The 15,836-nt window shown below is 40.5% G+C and overlaps 1 protein-coding gene across 1 annotated transcript; it reads right to left on the bottom strand.

Moving 5' to 3' along the window:
• Positions 1-1,780: 1,780 nt before the first annotated feature.
• On the bottom strand, positions 1,781-8,032 carry LOC134065818 (CMRF35-like molecule 8). Its single transcript, XM_062520905.1, has 4 exons — positions 7,987-8,032; positions 5,053-5,406; positions 4,271-4,313; positions 1,781-2,399 (listed from the first exon to the last, which is right to left on the bottom strand). The coding sequence occupies exons 1-4, from the start codon at positions 8,030-8,032 to the stop codon at positions 2,252-2,254; spliced, it is 591 nt and encodes a 196-aa protein (XP_062376889.1). The 3' UTR covers positions 1,781-2,251.
• Positions 8,033-15,836: the final 7,804 nt, after the last annotated feature.

Below are 15,836 nucleotides of genomic sequence, written 5' to 3'. Positions count from 1 at the left end.
ACAATATACACATACATACATACACATATACATATATATATATATATATATATATATATATACACATACATACACACCAAACATACATACATATAAAAAACAGATGTGTTACATCTATCTACAACCCTCCCCCCCCACACACACACTCTCCCCCACTCCCCTCACACACACACACACACACACACACACACACACACACACACACACACACACACACACACACACACACACACACACACACACACACACACACACACACACACACTACTCTTCTAATCTCATACACTAATGCTGACAAACTTGGTTGTCTATCAGCCATTTTTTAAATTTTATTTTAAATGAACTATAAGAACTGGACTCTCTTATATTTTGTGGGATTGCGTTCCACTCACCAGCTGCTTTATGGCCTGAAGAACTCCCATATGTGCAGGCGAGACATGTAGCCTAAATTAACTGTTGTATTGTTTTCATTTTGTTGCTATTGACCAATGTGTCTACCAAATCCCATAACCATAACATAATAGTTAATTCTATCAGGTATAATAACCCCAGATCTCAAAAGCCCTTGAATATAAAATATCATTTGAATATTGAGTCATGCTCACATGGAAGGACAAACGTTCAGTTTCAGTGATCAAGTAGCCTGTTGAGAGAAGCTAAAGGAGCGTTTGAATTCGTCAGACACAGAAGAGAAACGTGCATTTAGGGCTTGTCACTGTTATGTGGTAGCCTAGATAATATCGTGCCTAGCTCGGGTAGGAATGCAGAAATGAAATAGCCTGGAGTAGGTGAGTATTCAAGTCATATTTTTTTCTCTTGAAGTTTAGGCACTAGTGTGCCAAAGTTTTCGTGCAAGAACAATCAAAACTGTCAAACTAGTGACTGATCAAACAGGGTGATTATTAATATACATTTGTATTATTATTACCTCAGGGGAGGCTATTTCTATATTAAATCCTTTCCAGTAGCCTAAAGACGCATCCCATTATGTCTCAGAAAATAAAGCAGTGGACAAAATGGCCTTCTGTGTTAACATCTGTTTGGCCAAAAGGACAAAATGATAGTTTCAGTTCTGCTTTAAGTGTGATACTAAAAGCAACACAGTGTAGTACTTTTAGAATGGCTTCAAACTCATGAGTTTGAAGCCATTCTAAAAGTACTATATTATTATATTATTATAGTTATATATTATAATATAATATATATCATTTTCCACTGAAAAATTACTAATCGTTGGAATTACTTGATTTTTATCATGTACATCAGTTGCACATGACTGAAATATAGGTTTACCAAATTGATTCATGCTGTGATCAATTTGATCAATTTGGATGATTAAATGATCTGTTCCGGTGAAAATGGTGACTTTCCCCGCTCCCCCCAGTGTCCCCAGGCCGAAAATCAACCTTGCAACATTGGAACTTTTACCATCCCGGTAAGAGAAGTGAGAAACAGGAAACTCATTTGAAATCGTGTTTCTTTCCTTGTAACATCCATATTGTTCTGCTGAACTCATGCTCACCTTCACCAGCTTGTAAACAAATCCATGTGCTCTATCATTACTTTTTTCCACAGTCAATAAGAAATAACATGCACACTTTCTCCAGCAGAGGGGGAAATATAGCTAATCCCACAGTACCAATGGGGGCTTTAAGTTCTGTATGCAAAGTGAATATTCTTTTGCCTGATTTATTCAGTTTTATGCAAACATAAATGCTGTCATGTATCATGTATTCATGAACAAAAGATATGCCATTGTAGTGTGTAATCATTTATTAGACATGATTACAGTCTTGAGTTCACTATCACACTGAAATATCTAATACATCAATACAGCAATTAAAGATTAAAGATGTATAACAGTGGTGTAAAATAGAACATAATATTGAATTCTCTGCACAATGTATCAACCATATCACATTACAGTAAACAACACAAAAATAAGAATGAAGTTCATTAACAACAATTGATCATTAAACAGTGATGCAGTAGTCATCTGGCCATGTGAAAGCATCTAGCTTATGACAGTCATTAACAGTTTTTTTAAGCTGTGACTAAACAACGTATTAATTTCTGATTGAAGAATTCTGCCTTCAGTGCTTTCCTTTGCTCAACTCTCAGCCCAGTGACTCAAAAGCCCAGCATCCACTGCCATGACCCTCAGCTGCAAAATGAACAATGACTCAGCTAATGCCAGAGTGCACACAGTACTACAGTAGTTCAGGCCAGTTCAACTCAACACTGGGGTGTGTTACTCAGCACTGGGATCAGGAGCATTTCCATCATCTTTAGCTAGAGCAGCTCTGAGCTTCAGGAGCTTCACTGCAGTTATGGCAGAGAGGGTGAGACAGACCAGCGCCACAGCAAACTTCAAAAGGGTGCCAAGAATTTCTTTCCAGCTGAAAGACATTTAGACAGTCTCAGTTAGTGGTACTGTCATATGCGGTATATTGGAAAAAATGCATTTAGAGGTCAGTCTTGTCAGTGTTCTGGTAATGATTGTGAAGTTCAGATCACCATTACATTAAAGGCAAAATCATGAATAGAATAAAAAAAACTAATTCAGGTTATATATATATACAGTGCCTATAGAAAGTCATCATACCCTTTTGAAATAGTTACTTTTTTTGTCTTACAGCCTGAAATCAAAACCCATTTTAAAAAAGATCTTTTCCAGTTTTATTAACAAATTTAGCTGTACAACATCAAAATAATGAAAAAAAAGTAAACAGTTCTGAAAATTAATAAAAAATGAAAAACTAGAATAACAGGGTTGGAAAAGTCATCATACCCCTGACTTAATACTTTGTAAAGCTTCCTTTTGCTTTCATTACAGCCATCAATCTGTTTGGATATGTCTCTATTATAGCTTTGCACACCTAGATAGGGGAATATTTGCCCAATTTTCCGTACAGAAATGTTAAAATTTAGTCAAATTCTGTAGGGAATGGCGATGGACTGCTCTCTTCAAGTCAATCCACATATTTTCTATAGGATTTAAGTCAGGGCTCTGACTTTGCCACTCAAGGACATTCACCATCCTATCCTTAAGCCACTGCTTTGTTCTTTTGGCAGTATGTTTAGGATTATTGTCGTGTTGGAAGGCGAATGACCTCCCCATCCTCAGCTGTCTAGGAGAGGGACGCAGGTTTTCCTTAAGAATGTGGGTGTACTTGGCAGCATCCATTTTCCCTTCTATCCTGACCAATTGCCCAGTTCCCGCTGAAAAGAAACATCCCCACAACATAATGTTGCCCCCACCATGCTTCACACTAGGTATGGTGTGTTTTGGGTGGTGTACTGTGTTGGTTTTCGCCAAACATTGCGCTTGGAGTTCAGTGCAAAAACACATCTGGAATATTCTGCTACCATGTGGAAAAAGCTTATATGGTCAGATGAGACTAAGATTGAACTTTTTGGAGACTAAGATTGAACTTTTTGGACTGAGCTCCAGGCGCTTACCAAACACAATATACACACCCAAACACACCCAAAACACACCATACCTACTTTGAAGCATGGTGGGGGCAACATTATGTTTTGGGGATGTTTCTCTTCAGCGGGGACTGGGCAATTGGTCAGGATAGAAGGGAAAATGGATGCTGCCAAGTACACCAAAATTCTTGAGGAAAACCTGCGTCCCTCTCCTAAACAGCTGAGGATGGGGAGGTCATTCGCCTTCCAACACGACAAAAATCCTAAACATACTGCCAAAAGAACAAAGCAGTGGCTTAAGGATAGGATGGTGAATATCCTTGAGTGGCAAAGTCAGAGCCCTGACTTAAATCCTATAGAAAATATGTGGATTGACTTGAAGAGAGCAGTCCATCGCCATTCCCTACAGAATTTGACTAAATTTTAACAATTCTGCACGGAAAATTGGGCAAATATTCCCCTGTCTAGGTGTGCAAAGCTATAATAGAGACATATCCAAACAGATTGATGGCTGTAATGAAAGCAAAAGGAAGCTTGACAAAGTATTAAGTCTGGGGTATGATGACTTTTCCAACCCTGTTTTTCTAGTTTTTAATTTTTTATTAATTTTCAGAACTGTTGACTTTTTTTTCATTATTTTGATGTTGTACAGCTACATTTGTAAATAAAACTGGAAAAGATTTTTTTTTTAAATGGGTTTTGATTTCAGGCTGTAAGACAAAAAAAGTAACTATTTCAAAAGGGTATGATAACTTTCTATAGGCACTGTATATCATATTTGACCCTCTGCAGTTGTTATTTCATCATTATATGAAAAGGATATCAGAAAACTCACATTTCTTTTTTGGGATTCAGAATGGAAATGCATTCAGAGATTTCTGGGGAAATGGGAAAGAAGTTAATAAATACATAATATGAGGTTTGTCAACGTTGCTGTGTTAATACATGTGACAATTGTAGAACCCGATAATGTAATAAATCCCCGATAATGTAATAACCCCGATAATGTAATAGAAAAATCACTTGAATCCAATGAAAATGTAATACAACCTGATAATGTAATAACTTCCCAATAATGTAATAAAGTACATTTCCCAATAATGTAGTAACGTATTGCATTAACGGGAGGTTATCACATTATCAGGTTAGCCTTCATTTCGCAGGTCCTGGTAATGTAATAATTCCCCAATATTGTAATAATTTGACAGCATTGACCCATTTCTTGGATTCAAGTGGTGATACTGTGTAAACAACTCAAGCGCGAGAGCTCTAGCGCCACCAACAGGTCTGAGTTGGACATGCATGAATGTTCATTAACTTTTGACCTGTTCATCCATTTTTAACAAACAATGTATCACTGTTTGTTAGCAGTCTCTAGTCTGTATTTCAGCTTGGATTCAACGTGACAGTTCATTTAAACTTTGCAACGAGTTTGGCGAATTAATATTCAAGTTGATACGGGGAACACATTGGAACTAGTACTTCGAAGGTAGCAGGTTATACGAAGTTAATGGCCACCCCATCAGCCAATCAGAGAAGAGAATTCCATTGTTGAGGGAGATAAAGACATAAATGGCATTATTGTATGCAAGCCTGGGACATTAACCGTATGAATACCATCTGCAGTGCTGAGAGACATCTCTGTTGTTGGAGTTGTCTCAGTGATGCTGGTGGTGTGAGGAATGGTCCCCTTACTGACAGTGATGTGAACAGGCATCTGGAACTGTCCCACAGAGCACCAGTACCAGCCGCTGTTCTTCTCCTGGAGGTTCCTCAGAGTCACTCTGAACACTCCTGCTACATCTGCTGTCTCCACTGACATGCCATTCACTTCTCCAGCTTCCAGACAAGATCCATCAACTCTGCACCACTTCTTCTCTCCACTGAGGTTTCTATGGAGGCATTTTATTTCCACATCCTCACCTTCATATCCAAATACAGTTTGATTCTGAACATGGAGCTCTGGAGTACCTGAGAACACCAGTAAGAACAGAGTTACAGTAGCCACTGAGTTTAAGAATGAACATTTGAGTTAAAAACAATATAGAAATGTCTACTTTCTACAATCCCAAATCAGAAAATGTTATGCGATGTTATGTAAAATGGAAATAAAAACAGAATGTAATAATCTCATAAACTTTATAATATTTAGCTGCAAAAAGGACACAGACAATATATAAAATGTTGAAAAAGACTAATTTGACTATTTTATGGATTATATGTTACATTTGAATTTAATGTTCGTCACATGTAGAATTTGGGGAGTTCATAATCTAGCACATAATCTTATAAAAAAAATATTCAGAGAATGCAGAGAAATCTTTTTGAAGTTCATAACGTATGTTCGAGAGGAACGTGACGAAACTTTGCCACGCCTCCACTTCCTATAAACTTGATGGCTTAGTCAACGCTCACCTACCGGTGCTTCTGCAGCGTTTTTCTCGCTAGCAACCCACCACCTCCTCATTCGCCTCCCGTTCGTCTCCCGCTTGCCTCCCGTCTCGCTTATGATGGGGGGTGCTCACAGAGATCACACCAAATGCTGCCGGCGCAGTCTGGTTGGTGTGATACAGCGGTGCACTTCAGGACCCCGGCCTGCGACCTTGCCCAATTTGCTATCTCCGCGTAATTATAATCACTAGTGCAGTGCCCGTGCAAACAATTTTTTCCAAGAAACGTGTTGCCCAATGACGTTGATGCAGGTAGATCATGTTAGATTGGTGATGATGTAGAATCAGGCCCGTGCAGTTAGAGCTTTTTACTCTCTTTGCAAAGTAAAAAAAGTGAAGGGGAAAGGCGTTTGAGTTGCAGAGCTGGCTATTAGACACATTACATACCCGTGCGTTTTTGCTGTTGTTGGGAAATGATAGCCTAAAGTTAACCGCATGCATGGCCCGTCTATGCCATGGCCATGCCAGTGCTATGAAGCGCTAGGCAACCGCGGTTGTTGATGCGCAGCCTATGCAACGTTACGTGACTTTGACAGCCTGCTTACCAATTTGCACATGGGTGCATGTGTGTTGGACTCAGCATGTTTATCCAACATGAACTATCTTGAAACGGTCCGTTGTTTACGTGAGACATCGTAATTTCCATGAATGGCAACACGTGAGTTTGTCAGCGAAATGGGCTTTTTTTGTTTCTATGCTGTATTAAGTGAGAGTGAGGGGGAGTGGCTAGTGCGGCGAGCGGTAGAATAGGGCTCGGGATCATGACGTAAAAAACTTCGCGGGCGCAGCCATATTGGCAGCTTCACTCCTAAGTTTACTATGGATTACTATGGATTTACTCCCGCCTATATTAGTGTGTTCCTGTTACTTAGTTTTTGCCTTCTTGGTCGTGTGTTGCTGTGTAGTGGGGTGTAACAGCACCACCCATGATCGCAAGAGGAAAAGAATCGCTAATACTACACTTCTGCTTCTTGTCTTCTGCATCTGAATGAATGGATATTACGCTCGGTGCGCTACCAATATGGCGGCTATTCCTAGAATGCAAGGCTTGTTCCCGAGCCCTAATAAGTTGTATTTCGCTTAATTTAACGATATCTTTGCCATTTGTTGTCCAATAACGACCAAACTTCGCACTGCACTCACGCATGTCATTAGCAATACCTGTGTCAAATTTTAGGTCAGTCGGATGAGCGGTTCGAGAGTTATGCGTGGAACACACAGACAGAATGACACACAGACAGACGTTCCTTGCATTAATAGATAGATAGATAGATAGATAATGTTTCTGCTACTTAAATTGCAATAGTCTCCTATAGTCAGGTAGAACCCCAGGATAGGTGTGACATAAGGTACAATTTTTTTGCATAATCTGATAGTTTAGGGGGTGTAGACTCAGAATCTGACGGGTGCCGCTCCGGCACCCTTGAGCATATTCCTTAAAATGACATCATCTGCCACACCCCTTTTTGATAATAGAAAGTCGTCTAAATATACATTAACATATAAACCCATCATGTATGGTATCAAATTAAAGCTCTTCTCATGCAGGAATCAGCTTTGACCATCAAAAAGATGAAAAAAAAAAAGTTTTTAATAACATAATCTGCCACGCCCCCTTTTGTTGACCATAAAAAAAGGACTAGACTCACATTACTGTATAAAACCCATCATGTATGGTATCAAATGAAAGCTCTTCTCAAACACAAATCAATGATGTCTAAAATTATCCCTCCAGAGAACATAATAACTGTAAAATCTGGTACGGTCACACCTCTGAAATGGTAGGCTGAGCAACAAATTGTATCAACCCTCACCAATTAATCAAATAGACAACAAAGTAGTACTTTATCACAGATTTCTGAAAGCAACTATATCAAGAACATGTTGCCAGGCTGGCCTTGTACACATCACAAACATCAAATGTCTCCTCCAAAGAACATTCATTCAATCAGACATTTCTCCCTCGCTGTCATCGGTATCCTCCACTGAAAGTCGAATTTTTATTTGCACACTGCTCATCACCTTTGCAATGGATCCCTGAAGCAGACGACCACCTCGTGACCCAAAGAGAGAGCCATTAAGAGACCAGGAAGGGCAGTACATCTGCTACACATGTGGAGAGTCCGGTCACACCAGTCAACAGTCATTGCCAAGTCACCCGGCAAAGACATGCTCCAGGAGAGGCAGACAGTGCACAGAATACTCCACCAGAGAGCGAACCAAGGCCCCCTGGTTAATCAATGATCAGGAGTGGGCTGGCAGACTGTGTTGACACTGAAGTCGACCAGTTCCTGAAACAAAATGCATTTGGTCACTGCTGGACTGTTGACCTGATGATCTCTGGAGTGAAGACAAGCTGCCTTTGGGACACTGGTTTGAGGTCACCACCATCAAAGAGTCTCACTTTAGAGAACACTTTGGGGAGGAACAGCTAAAGTCCACCCATTGGGTGGAGCCTATGGACTGAACATGCCGGTCCTTGGTTGTCTTGAAGCAGATGTTGAGTGTTTTGGAACCACTCTTTAGTGGCGTCGCATCTTCATACTGAGAGACACCCATCTGGATGTTGTAAAGATGTAAAAATGGGCTCCCTGGCATTATGGGGATGAACATCATCAAAGATCTAGTGACCTCTCTGCTGGGTGTGGATGCAATGAGGATGAAAAGGCTGCTCCACCAGAGACAAGTGTCCGTCGTGTGTTGTCTAGGGTCGAATGAGGTGGAATTCTTGGATTCAGATGGCAAAATTGGGTTTGTCAAGGTGGCTGGCAGAGAAGTGATCACCATCCCACCACACAGTAAGAAGGTGATTGAAGGCTGGTGCCTCCAACAGTGGAATGCCATTCCTGGTGGAAGCCACTCCAAAGATCAGCATCCAGAAGGGGCTTCTGGTTGCCAACATACTCGGAAAGGCAGCAGGTGGAAAAGTCCCTGTCGGGGTTATGAATACCTGTGAGAAGGCCATAAAACTAATATCCAGGGCCAGGGTAGCTGTGGTGTCCAAGTCACAGAGGATCTGTCCAAAAGAGGTGGTGGGGTTTGATGAAATGGATGGGGTATTGCATGTTGAACAGTGTTCAAGCTACCGAAGATGGACACCAATGTATGCCTCTTCCTGTACAGGTAGCTGCAGGAGAGCTTATCTTGGCACAGCATGTAAAGCTTAGTGCACTGTTGAAAAGCTACGGGGATGTCTTCTCAAGCCACGACAATGACTATGGCTACACAACTACAGTGACACATGACATAACATATAAACTGGTGACACCCACCCGATCAAAAGTTCAAGCGACATGTACAGGACATAGTGGGGCAAAGAGAGTAGCAGCCCCTGGGCATCGCCAGTGGTCATTGTGCGAAAAAAAGACGGGAGTGTGCGCTTTTGCTGTGACTACAGAAAGCTGAACATGGTCATGTGCAAATATGCATACCCACTTCCACGGATAGAGGAGGCGCTTCATGCACTGGGCAAGGCACAGCTGTTCCCCACTTTGGACCTGACATGGGTTACTTTCAAGTGACTATGAGTGACCAGGATAGAGAGAAGACAGCTGTCTTTACCCCGTTTGGTGTCTATTCTTAAAGCATTAAAAAAATGATAGGATGAAAAATATTGTTTTCTGTAATTTTGGGGGGGATCCAAGGACAGTCATAATTAATGTGCTTAACTACCTGGGAAGTACCTCACAACATTGCTGTCAAATTCAGTGACAGATTCAAGGGAAATTACAGTATAACTAACATGCTAACTAACAAGGGTACATCAGACTTGCTATAATATTCACAATAAAATGAATTACTATTGAATGATTGTATTCCTGTATGTATTAGGCCAGGGGTTCTTAACCTTTTCAACCTTGAGGCCCAATTTGTTATAGTAGAAAGTGGCCCGGGGCCCATTTAATATTCATCATTCACATCCAAAAAGCGCACGTTTTTGTATTTATTGGTAGACATTTCACAAGTGCAATTTCATTACGTTACGTTAACGGTATTTGTTTTTAGACATGGCTGGATTCACTTAATGGTAGCTTTCTGGCGATGAACTTCTGGCCATCCATTCATTCTAACACGTTGGGCAAGTCTCCCCTTTAGTGAAATGTGTAGTGTCAGAATCCCAGCAGTTTTGTAAGGATTCTTGTGAGTGCATAGGTATAACGACAATGTGCTAACGTAGCTAGCAGCATTTGCAGTACATATCCTCAATACGGATATACCCACAAGGTGATGAATGGAATTAAGTCTCATGCATTACATATCTCTGATGTCTTCATTTGATAATCTACCCAATACCGCGGCCCTTGCGGCCAACAGGTGCAACACTGAACATTTCTTGCGGCCCTCTGGTTAAGAATCACCGTAAGTCTGGGCCGCGGCCCTGTGGTTAAGAATCACTGTATTAGGCTAAATGGCAGTTCCATCATTTATTCAATTTAATACCAAAATATGATTTAGAGTCAGCTATTATGCGGCAAAAAGAAACGTAATCTGACCTTAAAGGTCACTTTGCAAATGGTATTTTGTTCTCTGAAGGGACCTGAACTATTTTTTTGATCTTTTTGATGGTCAAAGCTGATTCCTGCATGAGAAGAGCTTTAATTTGATACCATACATGATGGGTTTATATGTTAATGTACAGTATATTCAGACGACTTTCTATGATAAAAAAGGGGTGTGGCAGATGATGTAATTTTAAAGAAAATGCTCAAGGGTGCCGGAGCGGCACCCATCAGATTCTGAAAGGACACCCCCTAAACTATCAATTTATGCAAAAAAATTGCATTAGTACCTATGTCACACTTATGCCCAAATTCCACAAAGTTCTACCTGACTACTAGCTCAGGTCTAGTCTTGTCCCCTTATTCGTGCTGCATTTATCCGTCGTCTGGCATCTTGCCTGGCCTCCGCAGCAGGTCAGCCACGATATCATGTTAAGCTTCACGGGTGCCCGCGGTCGTCACTCCGGGCTGATAGACAGGTCATTTGCTCAACTTTTTGGGCCTAGTTTTCTGTCAAAGTTTTCTCAATGGATTCCTGGTCAGAACCCCTATTGAAACAGATTAAGACTTGGGGCATGTTACATTTTGTCCAAAAATTCAAGATGGCCGCCGTATGGGCAATTCCATATCAGTTGGAACAGGTCCGACACCATGGTCCTCAGTTTTTCCTGATTTTTGGTCAAAATGTTCCTCCATGTCTCATTAGAGGAAAACCAAAATTTTAGCTTGGTATCTTGTTTAGTTTCTGAGATATGGCTCTTCAAATGTGGATAGACGTGTCCTAAAAAAAGGCTGAAAATGCCTGTATTTAATGAGCACCACTTTTTTTAAACCCCTCTCCTGTCTTAAGCCTACCATATTATTTTCTAAAAATTTGAACACTGGGGCAGTACCCTGTTTAGTTGTCCAATATCACAAAGGAATTATAGTCCTTCCCACCATTGAAGACTTATTCATCGAAACAAACCCATATTTTTTTTAAAGCAATGAAAAACAAAAAAAAACAGTTTTTGTTCTCTTATGGTCATGAATGGATAGCACTCACATTTTTAAAACTTTACATATATATAGTCCATGAGTAAGAGAACATGTTGAAAAAAAATTGAGATGGTAAGTTTTCGTATTTCGAGGCTATGGGCCTTCAAAGATGGCCAAAATGGTGTTTTTTCCTAAAAATGCCAATTTCATTGCCTTTTTTCAAGGACAAGATGCAAATCCAACTGTTCTTTTCTCCTGCAATAGTATGCCACTTTGTAGACCATGTGAATGTGGTAGATCCGACCTGTCCATTTTAATATCCCCTCAGTACATGTCTGAAGTTAGAAAAAATGAAAAATTGTCTTGGCTGAAGGAGGTGTTGGTTCGATTTTTATGAACCTCTTAGAAGGACAATATGGGGTTTAAACCCATATATTTCTGTTTGAGGGATCGGAATGCCATCCTATAAACAGGATCAAAATGTTATATCCCATTTTTACTCTTTATTGACCCCTTAGAATATGTCCAAAAGTTGTCAAAAATGAAAAAGGCGACTAAATTGAGGGGCTTAAAATGGCCAAGTGGATCAAGTCACACAAGGCTAAAAATGTAATATAAGACAGATGAAGTACTGAGGGAGAACACTGTGAAATGTATAACTGTTACGAACCCACTGTGTTAACTGAGGTTAAGGGCTAAAAACCACCAACCACCGATCCGGTGGTCTCCAACTTTTTCATATCTCTTGATAGAAAATTTGAGACTTGAAACTCATACATGTTGTTCATCTCTTCAAAGCGGCTTTTTGAGACCATCCATGACTTCCTGTGATAACCAGAAGTTGGTTTAAAACAGGAAGTACACTTTAAAAAGGCTGTATCTCTGGGGGGAAAAAAACAAAAAAGCTGTTGAGGCCTACACTTTTTGGTCAAGTTAAACCCTAAGGGCGATTTTTTTATGTCATACAAAGTGGGTACCACTCAACTCCAAATGGTCTGAAACATACTCCTACACAATCTCTCAAACCATGATTTTGGCCTCAACACTTTGGCCCCAACAGCTTTTTTTTTTTTTTCCCAGAGATACAGCCTTTTTAAAGTTTACTTCCTGTTTTAAACCAACTTCCGGTTATCACAGGAAGTCATGGATGGTCTCAAAAAAACACTTTGAAGAGATGAACAACATATATGAGTTTTAAGTCTCTATAAATTTTCTATCAAGAGATATGAAAAAGTTGGAGACCACCGGATCGGTGGTTGGTGGTTTTTAGCCCTTAACCTCAGTTAGGGACACAGTGGGTTCAAAGGCCATCGTAACAGGGGTTATACATTTCACAGTGTTCTCCCTCAGTATCTCATCTGTCTTATATTACATTTTTTGCCTTGTGTGACTTGATCCACTTGGCCCCTCAATTTAGTCGCCTTTTTCATTTTTGACAACTTGTGGACATATTCTAAGGGATCAATAAAGAGTAAAAATGGGATATAACATTTTCATCCTGTTTACAGGATGGCAATTCGATTCCTCAAACATAAAAAATGGGGTTAAACTTCAGACATGTACTGAGGGGATATTAAAATGGACAGGTCGGATCTACCACATTCACATAGTCTACAAAGTGGCATACTATTGCAGGAAAAAAGAAATGTTGGATTTGCATTTCATCTTGTCCTTGAAAAAAGGCAATGAAATTGGCATTTTTAGGAAAAAACACCATTTTGGCCATCTTTGAAGGCCCATAGCCTCGAAATACGAAAACTTACCATCTCAATTTTTTTTCAACATGTTATCCACATTTGAAGAGCCATATCTCAGAAACTAAACAAGATACCAAGCTAAAATTTTGGTTTTCCTCTAATGAGACATGGAGGAACATTTTGGCCAAAAATCTGGAAAAACTGAGGACCATGGTGTCGGACCTGTTCCAACTGATATGGAATTGCCCATATGGCGGCCATCTTGAATTTTTGGACAAAATTGAACATGCCCCAAGTCTTAATCTGTTTCAATAGGGGTTCTGACCAGGAATCCATTGAGAAAACTTTCACAGAAAACTAGGCCCAAAAAGTTGAGCAAATGACCTGTCTATGACATCTGCCAGCGCAGTTATCGCCCGGCGCGATCCCATGATGCACTTCACGACCACGAGCGGTAATGCCAGCGCAGAGCCACCGTGCTCTAGAGAAGCTCGTCAGGACCCTGACTAGTGACCTACACCAAGCACTCCCACATTTATTTATCTGGCAAATTTCGGATAGTGAACTTTTGAATAGAACTTAAATACAATATTGGATGGACATGGTCTTTTCGACCTCAGATGGCACTGCATTAAAACCAGACCTAATTATGTGAAGAAAACCATTGCATGGGCTCAGGAATACCTCTGATAATCATTGTATATGCACAGTTTGATTCAGAGATGTTAGTGTAAACTTTACCATACAACAGTGAAAATTGTATTTAGACATACAATACAGTACATCTTATCTGGGCCTGGGCTTGTTTAAAAGGAACTGACGTAATGTGCTGCTCTACCTAGCTGAAGAGTTGTGCTAATTAGAATGAGTTGGTTTAAATAAATGGTTGGCACAGATATGCGGTAGGACTTTCACTCACTGAAGCTGAAGTTTTCCACCTCTGCATACCGGTATAGTTTTTCATGATATAGTCAACATTTTCAGTTTCAACTTGATATGTTGTCTAGGGCCTTTTTGCTGCTATACGTGTTTACAAGCAGGGCTGCCAAGTCTCACGCTTTGAGCGTGACAGTCACGCAATTTGACCCATTCTCACACCACACGCCATACTTGACATTTCTCACGCAAAATATTTCCCCATTCAGTGCGCTATATATATATTTATTTTCATGATGATAAACTTTGGTCATTGCCTTGGCGTAGTTCGAGCTCTGATTGACTGACAGCAATAACCAATCCATCAGTCCTTTGTGCCTAAATCTCACCAACCACTGAAGGCATCACGCAATATAAACCAATCAGAAGCAACGTAAGGCGGGTCTTGGCGCCTCTAACTTGTCTTTCAAACACAACAGCGCCGACTCCGACAATTACATTTTAAAACGTTCTCCTTGCTAGTTTTTGTTAACAGTTGATTCGCTGTTTCTCCTTGATTTTCCAAGTTAACGTTAAGGCTGCTAAGTTTATCATTGTCCTCTACTTGTTGCAGAGCTGTGTAACATTTATTTGCCTCTTTCTTGATAAGTTCACACTTTGTTTACAAGACTTATGTAGCCATATATTATCACTTTCTGTTTTATTTGCATTTTGCACAATTCCCCAACTTTTTCTGATTTGCGGTAGGTCTTGACAGTGTCACTGACTGACATGGTAGGAAATCAGCACCTTCAGAAATACTGCAATACAAGTAATACTGTAATGAACACACAAAGGCTGGACATGCTGTGTTAGGAGGAGATCTTACCTCCTGCGTCTAACAAACTGAACTCTTTGTCATTAGATGGTCCACCTCTTTCAACACTACAATGATATTTCTTAACATTCATATTAGGATATGGAACTCCAACATCCATCCTCACAGTCAGAGAGAAAATGCTGTTGGTGACATCATCAGACATAGACATGACCCGAGTGCTCCTCTTATTTCCATTCTGTACTTCAGCATACCAATCTCCATAGGGTGTAGTTCCTCGGCAGCAGGCTTTCTTGTGATGTTTGTACGTCTGAGTATAGAGGAATGGAATGGTGATGGTTTGTCCTCTCTGTATAGACACTTTAGTCACAGAGCTGAGATGTTGACATTCTGTGAAAAAAAATAACATTGACTGATAAATTCAAATTCAATGACAAATAACTACCTGCACACACATTGTTATTCTTAAGAAAGAGATGGTAAATGGACTGCATTTATATAGCACTTAGACTCCTGTGAGCACCCGAAGCACAAATACACTGTCACATTCACGCACTCTCTCACACTCTCACACACACACACACACACACACACACACACACACACACACACACACACACACACACACACACACACACACACACACACACACACACACACACACACACACACACACACACACACACACACACACTCACACACCGGTGATGGAGGCTGCCATGCAAGGCGACAACCTGCTCATCAGGAGCACTGGGGGGCAAAGTCTCTAGCCAGCATCATGGTGTGTTATATGCAGGGATCATGCAGGAATGTATTGTGCGGGAGTCAAGCAGGATCCATGCGTACACCCCTAGGCTACTCCTAAGATGGGAGGCGTGAGGGGAGGTGATGGGTTGAAAGCTAGTGATCAAACCAACTGCTACAGTATGAGCAGGCAGGCTGGGATTAAATTGCCTGAAAAGAGACACAGGCGTGGCACATTTTGACCCGAATGTCCGCTTAGAATGCCATTTAACTTTCCATTCTGATAGACTAAAGTGTTATTGTGCATTATGTTTAGTCCATTCGGTTACACTTTACTTGA

This window comes from Sardina pilchardus, chromosome 19 (assembly GCF_963854185.1).
Source record: "Sardina pilchardus chromosome 19, fSarPil1.1, whole genome shotgun sequence".
NCBI lineage: Eukaryota > Metazoa > Chordata > Actinopteri > Clupeiformes > Clupeidae > Sardina > Sardina pilchardus.
This window is presented reverse-complemented; position numbering and strand designations above follow the sequence as displayed.

What these genes read in the sequence shown, in the direction of transcription:
- LOC134065818 (XM_062520905.1), bottom strand. Translation starts at nt 8,032, where the DNA reads ATGACTGTTGACTGGTGTGACCGGACTCTCCACATGTGTAGCAGAT. An exon ending in TCTCCACATGTGTAGCAGAT is followed by an intron (nt 5,407 to 7,986) that starts GTACTGCCCTTC and finishes TGGTGTTCTCAG; the next exon opens with GTACTCCAGAGCTCCATGTT. An exon ending in GTCTCTCAGCACTGCAGATG is followed by an intron (nt 4,314 to 5,052) that starts GTATTCATACGG and finishes CCATTTCCCCAG; the next exon opens with AAATCTCTGAATGCATTTCC.